This window comes from Durio zibethinus, chromosome 15 (genome assembly GCF_047325235.1).
Source record: "Durio zibethinus cultivar Kanyao isolate XHJ-2024 chromosome 15, ASM4732523v1, whole genome shotgun sequence".
Classification (NCBI taxonomy): domain Eukaryota; kingdom Viridiplantae; phylum Streptophyta; class Magnoliopsida; order Malvales; family Malvaceae; genus Durio; species Durio zibethinus.
In genome coordinates, this window is record NC_143176.1 from 21,024,606 (window position 1) to 21,044,819 (window position 20,214).

Below are 20,214 nucleotides of genomic sequence, written 5' to 3' on the forward strand. Positions count from 1 at the left end.
ACCCAAATAAATAAATAAATAAATTAATAAAAATAAAACCTCGGTGTAAAAGTTCAGCAAGCCATGTACCAAACTTTGGTCTTTCCATTTCTAATGTAAATCCAGCTTAGCTTCTTGTCCAATGAGTACGGACTGCTAAAACTACCAATAGTCTTCGAAATTACTTGCAGATAAATTGAAAGAATTACTATCAAACAACACAATCTTTCTGGCTAGTCGTCCATATCGATCTTCCTTCGTAGAATTGAAAAGGTGAAGCCAATCACGAAAATAATGTGCCAAAAGGTTAGATGGGTGACCTACCATTGTGGGACTGGGACGTACGTGGAACCCATTCTCTCAAGCTCTTTTCTTTCTTTTTCGAAGTTATATTCATAATTAGAGATATACCCTATCAAATTCGAATTGATATATTAAACTTTAACTCAAATTCAATTCTAAATTTGAGACTTACAGTTTAATTTAAATTCAATTGAATTTTATTTTGTAATTCAAAATTAACTCAAAATAAAAATTGAATTGTTCAATCTCTTTTAATTAAATTCGATTAATATATAAAAATAAATTTGATTTTTGTATTCAATAAAAGACTTAATTATTTGTGTTCGAACTCAAAATATTTTATTAATTAAAATATATTAAAATATAAAAATTTGATTAAACTTGTGAATTATTCAAATCAGGTATAAAAATATTAAAACTCAACTTAATTGATAGTTTAAGTTACTCGAACTTAAATTCAACTCGAAAATAATTAAACTGAATTTAAATTTTATTTAAGTTGAACTCAAATAATTTTCAAGTACTAATATATCATTTATATTTATACTCATAATCAAATATTTCATTCATATAATCAACTATTATATCACTGAATAATCAATTAATAAACTATAACTTAATTAAACTACCAAAACCACAAATAATCGTATTTGAACCTAAGATCTTAAAATTCTAGAACCTCTTCTTTACCATTAAATCAAGGCCTCATTGGCCTCAATTTCTTTTCTTTCTAGACTTCACCATAAATCAATGTCATTAAACGTTTTCTTTTTTTTTTTTTTGTTGTTAGCCATTGTAATATCAAAATAAATTAAAATTATTGGTATATGGTCGATGAAGTCTTCATTCTTAATTTTTTTGATGACAAAGAACAAATTATGTAATTTTTATATTTCAAATTTAAATTTCACTAAATACGAAATTTAGGTAGAATTATTTTGTTTTGTTGATTAATTTAAAAAAAAAAACTATCACATCTATTAAATTTCCCTGTCATGATTAATAAAATAATACATGTCCATTGTAAATAAAATAAAATAAAAAAAAAAAAACCCTAGCATCTTGTTATTATTTATTTGTCTATTTTGTGATAAAGAAGTACCACCAACACATTCTTGGATGTTTTTGATAAAGGGTTTTTGCATGGTTAAACAAACAAAAAGTTTTTGCTTTTTGAGGGAAGGGAAGAACCGAAAGAAGGAAGGGACTGGTGATGTCTTTATTAGCAAACCTAGCTTTTTTTCCTCTTTGTCATGTTTGATTAATAAAAAAAATGGCCAAGCCAAGACTAGTGAGCAAAGTCTAAATCAAGTTGACAAGTTAAAAAAATGTGAATATATAATTAAGGTGATTAGATATTGCATAATTAATTAAATAATTAAATGACTATATATTTTTAAGTCTTGAGACCTTTTTCGTGTTATGTAATAATACCTCTAAAATTATTTTTTTAATTAACTAGCTTTAATCCAAATTAAATGAGATTTGGATCCAGAAATCAACCATGTTGGCTCATACAATTATATTTAAGAGGTGAAATTTAATAAATTTGAGATTTATCAATATATTTTAAAAAAAAATCCCTTTGGACTTATTATTCTGCTTTTGGTATTATACGGTTCTAGTTTTTCCAAAACTCCAAGCGGTGGATAGAGCCACTTTCCAATTGGATCGATCTTAAAAAAAAAAAAATCTTAAATGATTTTCATGTAGGGTACAAACCTAGCTAACAGCTCTATAATTAATGCAAAGAATTGATTAGTCATTAAATTAAATTTTATATAACCCCAGCTTTCCTATATGATAATCACAGAAGAACCAACTTTTTGTTTTTATTTTTATTTTTATTTTTATTTTTCTATTCAACTTCACTAATCAATTTCTTTTTTTTTTTTTTTCTGAATAAACATCATTTACCAAATGAAAAAAACGAAAAGTAAAAATATTTACCATTAAAATTTAGGATTAATATGGCAAGATCAACATCATAAAGCTGAATCATAGTTATAATGAGACCGGTAGACCATCATTTTAAAAGCCATAATGAAATGAGCAGATGACAGAGATTTGCTGAAATGTATAGTTGCAAAACAGCAGAAGTAATTATATAATGAATAATGCACATGCTCTAATTTAATTCGTAATGCCCTATCCGTCTGATTTTGACAATTTTTGTAGGTTTAAATTTATATATGGGAGCAAAGATACCCTTAAAAACATGGTATCAGCAACACAGAGATACCATCATTTCGTTGGAAACACTACCAGAAATAAATTTAATACCAATCGATTTTTATTGATGAAAATTTTTCATCGATAATTATTAATAAAATTTAAATTTTATTAAATGGAATAGTATTGTTAATTTGCTTATTATAAATAAAATTTTTTCGTTGATAATTTTGTCGGTAACTTTTATTAATATAATATTAATTTTTATCAACGAAAAATTTCATTAATAAAAATTAATTTTTTGTTAGTGAAAGCTCCTCTCTAATTGAAAAATGATAAAATTTGTGACTTTTACCAGTCCAAATTGTTGATCCTATAATAATTAAATAAATTAATGAATATAATTATTAAATGAAAAGGTGTCAATTGTTATGAAATTTAAAAATTTTGTAATAAGTAATAATTTTTTTGGGAATGATACTTAATCTTAAAATATAAAAATTTGTAAATTTATAAATTAATTCAATAAATTTATGCAATCATTTTTAAATTTTAACATTTATAATCTTTTTTTTAAAGAAAACATAGATATATATGAAATAATTAGAGATGAATCCTTTGAAACAGTTCTGAATTCCCACTTTTTCCTCTCCAACCTACTTTGAATATTTAAAGACCTTTTCTTTTTAATTGCTTTATTCCAAGTTTGTTTTCTTTTCTTCATGCTTAATCTTCATTTATGCTGAATATCAGCCTATGATCCTTTTCTGAGTCTCTTCCATACATTTCCTTCTTTCCAATCCCATATGCAAATTTCCTTCTTCAGCCCCAACATTTGCTACAATTTTTAGTCCAATAGATGCCACTTTTTCAATCTTCTAAATTGTATTCTTTTAAGCAAATACTGACCTACTTTACTGCTTTTTAAAGTTTCTCTTAATTTCTTTAAAAAGCAGATGCCATCCCTTTATAAATGTTGCAAAAATAATAATCTACAAATTATTGGCTCCATAATTTACGCTAAGTATTGGCCCTTATCACATTATCCTCCATCTTCTTGAACAAATAAAATTTTTTTTATCAGCACGCCTTCTCTTAGATAGTATTTTTGTTAAGCTTTAAATTATATTATAAATTTTTATTTTATTATACGTAATAAGCTGAGGCATTTTCAGGAGAAATTGATTGTTACTTTTGATACACTTCTGGGTTCAATGAGAATTGGACTAGTTGGAGGCTGGGTTGATTAACGTATAAGACTTGTCAAATATAAAAAGTCAGAGAGCACTTAGGTTAAAACTTCAGGATGCGTTCTCAAGGTAAAGATGCATTTAAATGAACAGTAAGATTAAATATAGTATGTCGCAATCTTAAAATAAAATAAAAATTCTCGTATCTATTGAGTATTAGAGTTGATCTTACAATATAAAGGTCCATAATAACTCTACTTTGTGATGTGTCTTTTGTAGATAGAATTATGATATCAAAAAGATATCAGAGTGGACAATACCTCATAAGGATATGAACTATAATCGTTAAGTTGATTTGAAACGTTAGATAAATGCATGCTCGTATCATAAAACTTCATGAGCTTAGAGTTTAAGTTTCGACTCGTGATAAGTGATAATAAAGTCAGCTTTTGAGGTACTAGTGATGTACCACCAAAGATTATAGACCCTCGTTGAAATGGAAAAAGATATCACAATCTTGAAACAAAATTAGAAATCCCACGTTGATTGAGTATTAAAATTAATTTTGGGATATAAAAGTTTACACTGCCTTCTCATTGTGAAGTTTTTTTTGTGGGATAAAACTGTAAGACCAATAAGAATTAGAGTGGATAATACCTCACAATAATGTGAACCATAACTATTAAACTGATCTGAGATATCGAATGAGTGCATGATTGCGTCCTGGAGCCATGTGAGCTCAGAGGTTGAGTTTTGATTGCAATTAAAAAAAATAATTATTGTAATTGTGATTGAAAAAAAATTATAAAAAAATTTATGTTGAACGAACTTCATTAATATTAACATTTAAATTCAAATGATGATACAATAAACTTAATTATATTGTACAAAAAATGAGATAGGATCCAAACCCCTGTTAAAATCAATCAAGTGTTCGAGGAAAAGGAAAAAAAGTCCGAGAAAAGTCAATATAGCAAAAGAGAATAGAGAGAGTAATGTAAAATGTTGAAAATAGTTACACGCCTAATTTGGTTTTTTCTTTTATATTTTATGAAGAATAATGTGATTAACTGAATAAATAAATATCTGTCTTGAGATCATATGTGAATATTAATAATCTCGGTCAAGATGTCGATGGATGATCGTTAAAATATACCTGATACCAATAAAAATGCTTTCCTACCAAATACGATACTAAAATTTAATTTGTAAGTGGAATTTCCATCAACTCCAACTTAAGCATGCATTCAAAGATACCGTATCGACATCATATGAAAAAGAAATAAAAGTTAATTAATCATGCATTGTTTATCAAATTTCCTTTTTCCTTCTCTTGCTTTTTCTTCATCTGGGGGTTTAGTGGTCTATAACACCAGCAAATCTAGTCATAGACCAGACAACATTAATCAATTAGTAAGAAATTATACAGAATTTTGCCGACAAAATTTTATCAGTAATAGCTTTTTAATTTTTATTTGCGACATTTATATGTTTTGTTAAGACATAAAATCAGACCAAATGTACCAAAGTCAGAGACAGTTAAGGAGGAGGGCAAAAATATCATCAAAATCAGCCATGAAATGCCCCCACTTCGATTTTCTGAAAATGAAACCGGGCAGTGCTGCCTTAGTGCCTTGTTTCGTAAATGTTTTTTTGGATAAATAAGCGATAATAATGGCACAATTAGCGTTTGTTAGTTATGCTTTTTTTGCTTGTTCAACCGAATCAACTCCAGATAGAAAATTACCAACTATCATTTGAATCAATTAATATGTAATCGGAGTTAGTACTTAGAGATTATAAATTCGAAAAAACATAAACGAATAATATTTTTTTCAACCACGTATGTAACAGAATAAACAAATTTAAAAATAAATTAAGAATAAAAAAAAATTCCAAATATAAAATTAATGATAATAATAATAATAATAATTGCAAACACATGAAAACCAAGTTTTTTAAAAGCTTTCATTTGATTATTTTCAGTCCAAACTCACCTCTCAAAGAGATAGGTTTACTGGCTTGTTTTTCAATGTTCTTTTATTGAAATTGATTTGAAACCCCAGCTCCTATTGTCATATTGAGACAGGATTTTCCATGATTTGTTGTCCCTTTTCACCCATGTTCATCAGGGGGAAGAAAAAAACAAATATTAACATGTTGAGTTCCTAAGATGTGCAAATCATGGTACTTTTTTTGGGAATGAAAACAAACGAGGCTGTTGTCAAACGATAAAAAGAGATACATTGATAGCAACCTAAAAGCTGTACCTCTCGAATTGGTAATCCATCACAGGACAGATTATAAGAATTCCATATTTTCAGGATACTATTTGATATCTTCATTGCAAAAATGCATTTTTGTTATCTTTGGTGCATGATTCTTTTTCAATGCAATTGGATTGGACCTAATTATCTGCAACTAGCTAGCTCTATATCTTGCAATTCTTGTATCTGCTTGTTTTATATAAAATATGAAAATTATTGTATAACAATTGGTGCATATATATCAAATATATATATATATATATTTTTTTTTGCCATATATATACAGTTTTTAGTAAAATTTTAAACTGTTTTTCAGCCTTAATTGGAAATCTGACAGAGGACCGTACTGATTCTAAAAAGTATGCATACTACAATATTATCTGCAACTTGTAACTTGTTTTTGATATTGGAAGATGGGCAGATTCGAAAAGGTATGCATAAATCGCTGACCTCTGTTTTCCTTTGGAGAGAAAAAAAAAATGGGATTAGGGCAAGGTCAAATGGTCCATTGAAATCTTAAAGTGGACTATGATCTATTGACCCCTAACTCATTCGGTACATTCCATTTTGACTTGGGCTTGGGCTAAGTAATGTGGCCTGAACTGAAGTTCCGCCGTGACTCGTGCTCGCTAACCCATAAATTTATCTGTATCATTGACAAAATCTCGTACAGATTTGCTGTCATAAATTAATATTGCAGTGTTTGAATTCTTTATAGGTACAATTACAGCTCATGTACGGCGCATTGACAGTATCACTCCTGTGATCTGTCATTCCCCGATTGCTGATGCATGCAATATCCTATGAAATCCCATGACAGCTGATCTGATTAATTATTGATTAGTTTATCTTTGTGCACACATGAAGTCCCATATATAGTAATACATATAGTTTCTCTTGCAATATGTTCCATATGCAAAGAATTTAACCATATCTTTTTTTTACATAATCCGACTTTGAATTTGTCCCGTGAAATTTTGATCATGAATATCAATTGTAATTTTGTTTTTGCGCCGTTCAAATAATTGATTATGACCGTTCGATTAATTACATTAAGAATTATTATTTTATACACTTACTGTAAAATTAATACTATAAAATAATAAATAAATAGATATGTTCCACTCAAATGTTCATGTGGCTAAAATTGTCAAAGGGGACCCAGATATGGAGATGTTTGTCAAGAAAAATCAATGACCGGAACCAACACCCTTTTATGAACATTAAATGCAGAAAATTTTTTTTAAATGATAAACCGTTAACTCAATTTACGAATTTATTATATTTTTATTTATAAATTTTTTAAATTTATAGATCGTTTATTAATCGTGAAGAGATTCGAATCTAAATGCATTAACACTTAGTATTCGTTCTTTATCACTTTTGTTAGAATCTTGAATATTAGCATACAAAAAAAAATTTATTTAATATATTTTAGAATTATTTAGTTATAATAAAAAAATTATATAAAAGTATATTATTTATAAAAATAAATTTTGTTTAGAATTTTGATAAATTTATATAATTTAAAATTGTGATTAATTAATTATCGTACAATGATGGTAGATAATATGCTCTAGGAAATGCTAGATGGTTTGGCCATTTGAATTTTCATGATCTCCTTTCAAAGATTGAAACTTTGAATGTTCAGTAAGCCTTTGCTTTCACACAACAAAAGTGTCATACAAAAATAAAAATAAAATAAAATGAAAAGAGTAAGGGGCATCAAGCAACAGGTCAGCAGCAGCTAGCATCAGCATTCTCAAAGGTAACTGTAGCCTTGTTGACTTTAGACTTTATAGTTCCTCCATTTGGGGACTTCAATTCCACCCCATCATTTTGTTCATCGGTCTTGTTTGGTGGCTATACTAAGAGATAAAGAGGGATATGAGTACTCTGGCTTCAAGCACCATAGCAGTGCATGCAGCTGGAAAAGATGATCAAGTCAAGCAGGTTTCTGAACAACAAAAGGAGCTTGATGCTGGAGCTCTCTTTGTTCTTAAATCCAAAGGTATTATCTTCCTTGTCCTTCCCATCCAAATCATAAATCATTCTCATTGCTTTGCAAGAAAATAAATCTTCAACATGTTCAATTTTTCTATCTTTTTCTGGCCCTTTTTCTCCTTTCTCCTGATCTTCTTCTTCTTCCTCCTTATCTTTTATATAAAGTAATTAAATTCATGAATCCAAAAGAAACAGAACCCAAAGAGAGAGCAGAAGAACAAGATCATCTTCTATCCTAGCTTTAAGCTTTCTCTTTAATAATCCAACTCTCTCCTTTTGTCTTGTATATATAACTTTTTTTCTTTTTTGTTTTCCTTTCCAACTTAAATATTGATTCAGAGTTTTACCTCATATCTTATCACAAATCCATAAAATTTAATAATTCTTAGCTTAATTCGATTCATGCGATCATTTTTAAAAATTGACGTTAATAAATATAAGATTCGGACAATATGAATTATAAAAATATTTTATTAGAAAACAGGAAACCTGAAGTGTATATAACAGCCAGGAGAACCGCAGAGTTTGATTTTCTTAATGTTGTTGATAACGCGTGTGTTAAAAAAAAAAAAAATGAACAGGATCATGGGTGCATTGTGGTTACCACTTGACAACATCAATTGTTGCACCGGCGCTTCTCAGTCTCCCATTTGCTTTCACCTTCCTCGGATGGGCTGCCGGAATTCTATGTCTGGTCATTGGAGCTTTGGTCACTTTCTATTCCTATAATTTGTTGTCTCTTGTCCTTGAACACCATGCTCAATTGGGTCGTCGACATCTTCGTTTCAGAGACATGGCCAATGACATAATGGGTAAGCACCAGAAATTAATATTGCTATAAATATGTTTATACTTTCAAAAAATCAATTTAAGAATTTTAAATTTTTAGATTAACAATTTTTTTTTTACATAAGATCGATATAGTTGATAAGGAAATCGATCTTAGTTCAAAACAAAATTTTTAGTTATTAGGTCGAGAAATTGAAAACAAATTAACATTTAGTATGCAAATATGGAACAATATAGAATTATTCTTATGAAGAAATGAGAGAGATAAATAAAAAATATAATGATTAATAAATTTTAATTTTAATTCAATTAAATTATGTAATTAATAGTAATATTTAATAGATTTAAAACTTAAATTTTAATATTTATAATTTTTTATTTTCTAATTACAACATCTTATATTAAAAAAAATTGAGAACCTTGCTTCTTTCTTTGCATTATTAATGCAATTGTCATTATCAATTTAAGGTGTGCTATGTAGTCAAATGAACGAACTTAAATGCCTATGATCAAGTTTAGCCAAAATCCATGGTCACAATATCTATGTGCCACCTCAATAATAGACCTCATTAAAGACCATTACACTTGTCAATGGATGAATGGTTCAATTTAATATGGTACCGTACAATTCATCTCAATTTATAGCAAGCAATTAATGATACAAATATCTAGCATGCGATCATATGACTTATAATTTAATATTATTTTTTAAAGTGTTTGTTCGAATCTGTTATTTTATTGGATTATATTGGATGCGAAGGCATTTGAAAAGGTTGAGAAAGATAATTTTATTACGGTTAGACATTAGTAGATTTATGGGGAAAAAAAAAAGCATACGTTTTTTGTGCAAAAAATATTAGGTTAACGTGATGGAAGTGTTTGACACTTGGACTCCACCAACTCGGCAACTCCAAGGAGCCTCTGTTTTAATTGGGAAAACCGTAATGTTTTTGATTAGTTTGATTAGTTTGTAAAGTTACGTTCAGTAGAGAGACTGATGAGATTGATTGTGATTAGATTAAAAATAATAATAAATTTTAATAAAAATTTATGTTAAATTAAATTTATTAAAATTAATATTTAGATTCAATTAATGATGTGATAAATTTAATCACATTATAACAGAAGTGTGATGGAATTCAAATGGGCACTTAGTGACATGATTAAACCCTATAGGTCTTGCTACAAATAATTAGTTTATGATAGTGTCGTAATTTATGTATTAGTGTTATATAAAATATTAATAATTTTTATATTTGTATCGTGTTTTATATAAAAATTATGTGTCATAATTCGTATTAATATAAAAATATAAAATATTTTTTTATTTTGTTAAACATATTTATGATTTTTATTAAAATTTTAAATTGTATTATTTTAATATATTTTATTCATATTATTTTTATATTGTGTTTGAAATTATCATATTTAGTTTTTATTCTCTTTTCAATCTTTGATAACTATATATATTTGGCAAAAAAATGATTAATAACTATTGTTAAATTTGATATATTGTTCAGGACCAAGGTGGGGTCGCTTCTATGTTGGTCCAATTCAATTCATGGTCTGTTATGGTGCTGTAGTTGGCTGCACTCTTCTAGGAGGACAATGTATGAAGGTCAGCTCCAATTCGTCCCACATTTTTTTTTCCATTTTTAAAGTTGCCACTTATGAAGTACAGTTAAATGGTTTAGATTTTCAAACTCTTTTCCAATTTGGCAGGCAATTTACTTGCTATCAGAACCAAACGGAAGCATGAAGCTTTACGAATTTGTGATTATATTTGGTTTCTTGATGCTGATTTTAGCTCAAATCCCATCTTTTCACTCACTGAGGCATATTAACTTGATATCCTTGATTCTAAGCCTCGCTTATAGCACCTGCGCAACTGCTGGTTCCATATATATAGGTAATTCTGCAGACCACAAACTCACTACATCGTCAGTTTGATAAAATTAATTTGGATTAATCTTTCCAGGGAATTCTTCAAAGGGACCAAAGAAAGATTATAGCCTGAAAGGTGACACAGAAAGCCGATTGTTTGGGATCTTCAATGCCATTGCCATTATTGCCACAACTTTTGGCAATGGTATCATTCCAGAAATTCAGGTTTGAACTTGTTCAATTCCCATAATTTTTCCAGCCGGATCCTCAGTTTCAACTGCAATGTCAATGAACTATCAAAATTTGGAATGATTTTGTTCATGCCAAGCCCCGAGTTGGGGGTAAAAACATTGATATTATAAGAAAAAAAGAGCGGTTAAGAGTAAAGATAAGAGTGTTTCTTGCATTTGTGTTCCAACTCTCAAATTAAAAGTAAGCTAATAGAGGTTGAATGAAGAAAAAAAAAATGAAAAAAATTATATTAGATTAGATAGTACCTGGATGACTCTATTTATAGGTGAAAGGTACATTTATGGGCTATGATAGTGATGTAACCGAATTGATGTGAAATTGTATAATCAGATCGGTCCAAAAATAAAAAGTATTCATAACTATCTGTTGATAATCTCTAATAAAAAAAGATTAATTTGCTCTTTGGACCCAAAAATACTCCTCTAACAGATTTAAGTAATGCTGGAAAGGTAACAAACTTGTGTATAAATTTGATTTCAGGCAACTATTGCACCACCAGTGAAGGGGAAGATGTTCAAAGGGTTATGTATTTGTTACACTGTACTTATCATGACTTTCTTCACTGTTGCCATATCTGGTTATTGGGCATTTGGCAATGAATCTCAAAGTCTTGTACTCAGCAATTTCTTGGAGGATGGGAAACCCTTGGTGCCAAGATGGTTCATCTTGATGTCAAATGTCTTCACCATTCTCCAACTATCAGCAGTTGGTGTGGTGAGAACATTCCTTCCATTTCCCCCTATCTTCTTCATTATTCACATATTTGGTTCATTCATTCAATGATGTGGTTTCTGTCACAGGTCTATTTGCAGCCAACAAATGAAGTGCTTGAAAGAACATTTGCAGATCCAAATTTCAATGAGTTCTCTGCGCGTAATGTTATCCCAAGGGTAGTTTCTCGATCATTTTCTGTTGTTATTGCAACAACAATTGCAGCAATGCTTCCATTTTTTGGAGACATCAATTCCGTCATTGGAGCTTTTGGTTTCTTGCCCCTCGACTTCGTCTTACCAGTTGTTTTCTTCAACTTGACATTTAAGCCATCAAAGCGGAGTCCCATTTTTTGGTTGAATATGACCATTACAGTGGTTTTCTCAGCAGTGGGAGTCATAGCAGCAGTTGCAGCAGTTAGACAAATAAGTATTGATGCCACAACTTACCGGTTATTTGCTAATATATGATGATCAAGCCAAGTTTATCACTGGCTGGCCTTGTATCGACTCAATGGTTATTACTCTCATTTAACTAGTGAACAAAAGCAATCTTCCAATGCCCCAAACCTATAGCATGAATTCAATAAGGCTACAGAAAGAATAAAAGTATTTGATATAAATGAAAGTAATAGAGAATTTAAACTAGAGTTTGCTTGTCATTGAATTTTTCGCAAGTTCAAATCAGAAGTTTATCAGTCCATCAACAGCTCCTTCTTGCCAAAAAGAGTCATGTATTCTTAACTCAGGTAACAACAGAAGCTTAAGGAAAAAACAAGAAAACTCAGCTACAATGTGCAGGCTTAATAACAGTTTATTTCAGACCTATTACACAAAATTTGAAATGGAGCAATGAAGATGTAATACTGCTAAAAGAATTCCAAAGAAAGCTCTAAATCATTTCCGCATTTGTCAATCCTTATCATCTAAATGTCCGAATTCCTGCTGCCAGTAAGACTGTGCTTGTTCATGCGTCCGAAAAGTCCAAATGTGGGACTTAGCTTTCTCACGAGCTTCCAGAATTTCCTGTGTTCAGCAGGTTAGTTCATTACTTTTGGAACAGAGCACAAGGTAAAAATGAAAGTGCAGTTTGCAGTTTTTTCTAGGTAGAAAAACCAATTACTTTAGTATTCACTAAACCTCTACAGCTCCTCGAGCATCGTCAAATTCACATGAATGTCACCATATTTAGCATTCACAAAAAGAATGCTATGTTTTCTTAGTCCCCAAGAACAGAATTGTATAGCGTAAACACTATCACGTACTCTATATAACAGGTAAGCTTAGGCCTTAGGACTCGTTTAAGTTTTCCCCATATCGCTCACTCTCTTCAGTCTTCACCAGAACGTGCATCAGGAAGCAGGGGCTTCATTTTTTTCAACTCAACAAGGCGATCGATGTCTTACTTTTTCAACTAGAAAATAATTGTATTTACTTATGCTTATTCTTGCCATTATTGCTTCCCAATGTCCTCAAAACCAAATATGCATTAGATTTTCAACACTCCTTACATTCTGATCCTGTGTACCTAAATTATATCAACAACTCAGCATCTACAACGAAGGCAGTCACTCTTTAACTAATGTCATGATGATTCTCTCTCTCTCATAAGTTCCTTTGCAATACCCCTTTATGCTTACAACCCTATTTCTAGTAATCTTTTCTTTTCCACTTTGTCTTGTTTTATAGTTACCATAGTTGAGGTTAAAATCCTTTGAACTTTGCTAAATATCTTGAATCTTTTCATCATTCATCATAGAAAAGATGAATTTGCAGCCTTCGAAAAGTAACTCCAAAGTCATTACCCGTCGACACCTGATATTTCTACATCTTTTTCATGAGGCTTCAGACTTCCAATCTATAAATATCGAGGATTTCGGATCGTAAACTAAGGCCCAGTTTGACATTGCAATTGATAACTAATTCACCGCAATCAGGGTTTTGATCAAACTTGTGTAACTTGTTTGGCAATGCATTTGCAACTAAAAATAACAATTCTAAGAGCTTTTGCTAATGTTTGGTGATAGAACAATAGATAGGATAGGATGATAATTATTTTATATTATGTTTAGTTTGTATTAAAAAAAAATTTATAAGATTACAAAAAAAATTAATCATCCTCTTAGTACAAGATGATTCGATCTTCTTAAAGTGAAAATGATTATTTTTTAATCTATAGGATTGATCTTACATTTCTTGTCTCACCTTTAAAAAATATATTAAAAATTTAAATTGTATAAATTTAAAAAAAAAGATAATTTTAACCGATAAATAAATTAATTTAAAAAAAAGATAATTTTAACCAATAAATAAATTATCCTATCATAATCCTTACACACATCAAACACAATATAAAATGATATTATTTAATCTAATCATATTCATAATATTATTTTATCTTATCATATTATAATCTTGTGTACCAAGCACGTCTTTTACTTTTTATTCATTACTAGAATTAGTCTAATAAATTTTTATAATATGTAAAAAAAAAAGAAAAAAAAGTACCTGGAGTTGAGAAGAGGACTTGGTTTTCAAGTACAAACAATCCCAAAGAGCATTCCATTTTCCATAACAATTATCAATAACTCCTACTCTATAATATTGTTGCATTTGATGAACAGGAGCTGCCCATTGAATTACCAAAAAATATATATTATATAAATCCAATATTGAACTATCAAAATTTGGAATGATTTTGTTTATGCCAAGCTTCGAGTCGGGGGTAAACACATTGAAATTATAAGAAAAAGAGAGCACTTAAGAGTAAAGATAAGAATGTTACTCGCATTTGTGTTTCAACTCTCAAGTTAGAAGTAACTTAACGGAAGTTGAAAGAAGAGAAATATAGGAAAGTAAAGGAAAAAATTATATTAGATTATATAGTACTTAGATAGCTCTATTTATAGGGGAAAAGTGAGAGGTCTATAAGATAGAATAGTGATGTAATCAAATTGATGTAACATTGTATGTGGCTCAAAAATAAAAAATATCCATAATTATTTACTGATAATCTCTAATGAAAAAAAAGATCAATTTGCTCTCTGGACCAAAAATACTCCTCTAACAGATTTAAGTAATGCTGGAAAGGTAACAAACTTGTGTATAAATTTGATTTCAGGCAACTATTGCACCACCAGTGAAGGGGAAGATGTTCAAAGGGTTATGTATTTGTTACACTGTACTTATCATGACTTTCTTCACTGTTGCCATATCTGGTTATTGGGCATTTGGCAATGAATCTCAAAGTCTTGTACTCAGCAATTTCTTGGGGGGTGGGAAACCCTTGGTGCCAGGATGGTTCATCTTGATGACAAATACCTTCACCATTCTCCAACTATCAGCAGTTGGTGTGGTGAGAACATTCCTTCCATTTCCCCCTATCTTTTTCATTATTCACATATTTGGTTCATTCATTCAGTGATGTGGTTTCTGTCACAGGTCTATTTGCAGCCAACAAATGAAGTGCTTGAAACAACATTTACAGATCCAAATTTCAATGAGTTCTCTGCGCGTAATGTTATCCCAAGGGTAGTTTCTCGATTATTTTCTGTTGTTATTGCAACAACAATTGCAGCAATGCTTCCATTTTTTGGAGACATCAATTCAGTCATTGGAGCTTTTGGTTTCTTGCCCCTCGACTTCGTCTTACCTGTTGTTTTCTTCAGCTTGACATTTAAGCCATCAAAGCGGAGTCCCAGTTTTTGGTTGAATATGACCATTACAATGGTTTTCTCAGCAGTGGGAGTCATAGCAGCAGTTGCAGCAATTAGACAAATAAGTATTGATGCCACAACTTACCGGTTATTTGCTAATATATGATGATCAAGCAAAGTATATCACTGGCTGGCCTTATATCTACTTAATGGTTATTATTGACAAAAGCAATCTTCCGATGCCCCAAACCTATAAAATGAATTCAATAAAGCTGCAGAAAGAATCAAAATATTTGATATAAATGAAATTAATAGAGAATTTAAACCACAGTTTGCTTGTCATTGAATTTTTCACAAGTTCAGATCAGAAGATTATCAGTGCATCAACAGCTCCTTCTTGCCAAAAAGAGTCATATATTTTTAACTCAGGTAACAACAGAAGCTTAAGGAAAAAAACAAATAACAGTTTATTTCAGACCTATGACACAAAGTTTGAGATGGAGCAATGAAGATGTAATACTGCTAAAAGAATTCTGCAGAAAGCTCTAAAGCATCTCCACATTTGTCAATCCTTATCATCTAAATGTCCAAATTCCTGCTGCCAATAAGATTGTGCTTCTTCAGGTGTCCGAAAAGTCCAAATGTGGGACTTAGCTTTCTCACGAGCTTCCAGAATTTCCTGTGTTCAGCAGGTTAGTTCATTACTTTTGGAACAGAGCACTAGGTAAAAATGAAAGTGCAGTTTGCAGTTTTTTCTAGGTAGAAAAACCAATTACTTAAGTATTCACTAAACCTCTACAGCTCCTCAACCATCGTTAAATTCACATGAATGTCACCATATTTAGCATTCACAAAAAGAATGCTATGTTTTCTTAGTCCCCCAAAAAAGAATTGTATAGTGTAAACACTATCATATACTCCATATAACAGGTAAGCTTAGGCCTTCAGACTCGTTTAAGTTTTGGCCATATCACTCACTCTCTTCAGTCTTCACCATCACATGCGTCAGGATGCAGAGGCTTCATTTTTTCTACTTAACAAGGCAAAATATTGATGTCTTACCTCTTCACCTAGAAAATAATTGTATTTACTTAACGCTTATTCTCACCGTAATTGCTTCCCGAAGTTCTCAAAACCAAATATGCATTAGATTTTCAACACTCCTTACATTCTGATCCTATGTACCTTAATTATATCAACCACTTAGCATCTACAACAAATGCATCACTCTTTAACTAATGTCATGATGATTCTCTCCCACTCTCATAAGTTCCTTTGCAATACCCCTTTATGCTTACAACCCTATTTCTAGTCATCTTTTCTTTTCCACTTTGTCTTGTTTTATAGTTACCATAGTTGAGGTTAAAATCCTTTGAACTTTGCTAAATATCTTGAATCTTTTCATCATTCATCATAGAAAAGATGAATTTGCAGCATTCGAAAACTAACTCCACAGTCACTAACCATTGACACCAGACATTTCTACATCTTTTTCATCATGCTTCAGAGTTCTATGGCATCATATACAATCTATAAATATCGCGCACTTAGGATCGTAAACTAAGGCCCAGTTTGGCATTGCAATTGATAACTAATTCACCGCAATTAGGGTTTTGATCAAACTTGTGTAACTTGTTTGGCAATGCATTTGCAATTAAAAATAACAATTCCAAGAGCTTTTGGTAATGTTTGGTGCATAGAACGATGGATAATATTTGGTTTGTATCTAAAGAAAAGGATAAGATTACAAAAAGGATTAATCATCCTCTTGGTATACAATGATTCAATCCTCCCAAAGTGGAGAGGATTATATTTTAATCCATAACATTAATCTTACATTTCCTATTATACCTTTAAAAACTATATTAATAATTTGAATAGTATAAATTTTGAGAAAGGATAATTTTGATCAATAAATAAATTATCCTATCATAATCCTTACACACATCAAACACAAGATAAGATGAGATTATTTAATTTAATCATATTCATAATATCATATTATCTTATCCTATCATAATCTTGAATAACAAACACATCCTTTATCTCTTAGTCATTACGCGAATCAGTCTAACAAATTTTTATAATATGTTAAAAAAAAGGGGAGAAAAAAATACCTGGAGTTCAGAAGAGGACTTGGTTTTCAAGTACAAACAATCCCAAAGAGCATTCCATTTTCCATAACAATTGTCAAGAACTCCTACTCTATAATATTGTTGCATTTGATGAACCGGAGCTGCCCATTGAATTACCAAAAAATATATATTATATGAATCCAATAAATCGGGAAAAAAATGCTGGGAAAACTGAGATTCTTTGATATTGTAACTAAGGGAAATAGAAGACGGCGTACAGTAGCAAAACCAGAGAGCGTCGAAGCACTTGGTACAGGATAAGCGACGCCGCGGAACAGAGGATTCCTTCTCCGCACTCATTCTCCACCAAAACTCAACCGCCGACCTAGCTGTCCTCGGTCTTCTTCTTCCCTGTTCTTTTGCTCAGGAAAAAAAATAATGATGGGAAAGCTCAGACCAGCTTTGAATTAGTAGGCCCAAAGCCCACGAACACTTTTATTTAATATTCAATGGTTGGGAATCAATAAATTTATTCATTTAAAATTCCGTTGATGCATAAATTAAAAATTAAAAATTAAAAATTTATAATTAATATTGCATTAAAATATTAAAAAACAAAATGAAATATAACAATTTTAGTTTGATTCATAAATATTTATATTTTCAATAAATATGTTAAAATTGACAAAAAGATAAATATGTTAAATTTATAATAAGCACTAAACTCAGTTAATTGAGTTAATGGAAACTATAGATTGATGATGGATAAATTTATGAATTGTTAAATTAATATAAATTTGATTTAATTTACAATTTTTTATACTAAATTTAAAAGTTAAATGACATAAAACATGAGTTATTTTATAATTAATCGAGTTAATGTATATTATGGATTTATAAACGATTAAATTCAAGAAAAGTTAAATTTATATAACTTTAAATAATAAATAATAACATTAACTAATAATGGTTTAAACATGCATATCAAATAAGTGAAATTATATAAATTAACTAAAACATTAAAATCAAAGAAGAAATACCAAACATTACCTTTTAAATAAGACATGTGTCGATCAATAAAAATTTTATGGACAAAAATATATGTATGTTATATATATATTAAATTTAAAAATATTATTTTGATTTAAATGAGTTATAAATTTAATTTTTATCCAATGATAATAAAAGAATGTGATATTTACACTAATGTAAGTGGATCTGAGTGATACACAATTCATGAAAAGGTATTCATGAATACTCATATATTGAAAAATAATAAATTTTAAAGAAAAAATTTTCATTGAACACCCAAAAATGAAAAAAAAAATTAAATGAAATTTTTTTCTAAACACCATAAAATTAGTAAATCTATCAATAGTTATAGACATATATATATTTGTGTGAAATGCATTTGACATTTGAATGTCACAAATTTTTAAAAGAAAAAGTTCAATAAATGTTTTACATTATTTTTAAAATTAAAATACGAAACCTTGAAATTAAGATTTTAATCACAATAAATTTAATGAATTTGGCTTAATGGTTATGATCTTAAAACACATATATATATATATAATATATATATATATAATTTCCTTAATTATGGTAGGTTTCAATTGAGTATAATTTAGGTTAATTGTAGGTTTCAATTGGGTATAATTTAGGTTAAATCTTAAAGAACAGCCCCAAACTAGCCAATAGATTTGAAATTTCATTGAAGAATTAGTGATAATTGTTTCTTATATCAAATTTGCAATGTTTCACATGTAGTAGTATTTAATATGAATGAATGGAATTTAAATAATAATTGTACTATGAACTAAAAAAAAATACAATAAAATTTATAATTAGTATAACATGGGCTTAGACATTGGTCCAAACACATGAGCTCTGTCTATTGTATAAAAAAAGTGTGCTATCCGTTGTTTTATAATTTAGCAAACTCTGGAGAACGTCTTAAAAGCATTAGTTAATAAAATTATAATTTAATTTAATTATAGAGAATATTCATTATTTTTTAAGTATTTGTATCCAAATTTATTTAATTTTCATAATATTTTAATCTATTTAAATATTTGATTAAATTTTATTTTATTATCTAAATTCGAATCCATTTAAATAAATATTATTTATAAATATGCTAATCCATTAAAATATTTTATTAGTTTTTTACCAAAATATAAAATAAATAATAATTAAATTTAAAATTCAAATTTACTTTTAATTAATAAGAAATAAATGTTGTTTGCTAAGCTTAAAAAAAAAAAACATATTTTGCAAATAAAAACGGACATTGATTTTATATATTAATTTAAATATCCGATACTATTCATTAAAAGTTAAATAGATTTATATATTGAATTCTTAAAATATATTATTCGAATCATATCTAAATTCATCATATATAATAAATTTATTATCTAAATCCATTAATTATCGAATTTTAAATATACAAATTCAATATAAACAAATGGCATAGTATCGAATATATAATTATTTACTATCATTAACGCCTTATTAAAAAAGTAGCTCCTAATCACATCTCCATTTTTTCTTCATATTCATTATTGGCTTTTAAAATTATCTATAAATAAAATTACTTAATCATATTTTTTTCATTTCAATTTTAAAATTTTTAAATATGCAAATCCCAAAGAATTTTATAATTTATTGAATTTTCATATCCGATAAACTAAATAAAAGGTTAAATTATAGTTTAGAAAAAAAAATCAATTAAAAAAAAAAAACTCATATCCAAAAGAATTTTCACAACGCTAAAAAAAGTATGAATTATTTTAAATAATTATAAATTCATTTATAATTTGATAGATAAAAATTATACATGAAGATCTTTATTTTTTTTTTTTATTTTAATGATCTGATACGAAAATTTTAAGAGGTTACAGATATACAAATTAAAAAATTTATAAAAA

At 28.9% G+C, this 20,214-nt stretch overlaps 3 protein-coding genes and 1 pseudogene across 4 annotated transcripts; 2 read left to right on the forward strand and 2 right to left on the reverse strand.

Moving 5' to 3' along the window:
• The first annotated feature begins 7,508 nt into the window (after positions 1-7,508).
• LOC111301303 (GABA transporter 1-like) lies at positions 7,509-12,198 on the forward strand. The gene is made up of 7 exons (XM_022896879.2): positions 7,509-7,922; positions 8,497-8,727; positions 10,225-10,322; positions 10,427-10,613; positions 10,683-10,813; positions 11,321-11,554; positions 11,641-12,198. Exons 1-7 carry the CDS (start codon positions 7,799-7,801, stop codon positions 12,019-12,021), a joined length of 1,386 nt encoding a protein of 461 aa, XP_022752614.2. The 5' UTR covers positions 7,509-7,798; the 3' UTR covers positions 12,022-12,198.
• Positions 12,199-12,325: 127 nt separating this feature from the next.
• Positions 12,326-14,341, reverse strand: LOC111302455 (uncharacterized). The gene is made up of 3 exons (XM_089744252.1): positions 14,311-14,341; positions 14,059-14,177; positions 12,326-12,576 (listed from the first exon to the last, which is right to left on the reverse strand). The coding sequence occupies exons 1-3, from the start codon at positions 14,339-14,341 to the stop codon at positions 12,463-12,465; spliced, it is 264 nt and encodes an 87-aa protein (XP_089600378.1). The 3' UTR covers positions 12,326-12,462.
• A 399-nt stretch (positions 14,342-14,740) lies between these two features.
• LOC111302107 (GABA transporter 1 pseudogene) lies at positions 14,741-15,372 on the forward strand (annotated as a pseudogene).
• A 146-nt stretch (positions 15,373-15,518) lies between these two features.
• LOC111302108 (uncharacterized) lies at positions 15,519-17,746 on the reverse strand. 2 transcript variants are annotated; one of them, XM_022898045.2, is made up of 3 exons: positions 17,560-17,733; positions 17,324-17,442; positions 15,519-15,885 (listed from the first exon to the last, which is right to left on the reverse strand). In XM_022898045.2, exons 1-3 carry the CDS (start codon positions 17,639-17,641, stop codon positions 15,772-15,774), a joined length of 315 nt encoding a protein of 104 aa, XP_022753780.1. In that variant the 5' UTR covers positions 17,642-17,733; the 3' UTR covers positions 15,519-15,771. The 2 variants fall into 2 exon arrangements, with proteins under 2 accessions (XP_022753780.1, XP_089600894.1); XM_089744768.1 differs by having other exon boundaries at positions 17,324-17,746.
• Positions 17,747-20,214: the final 2,468 nt, after the last annotated feature.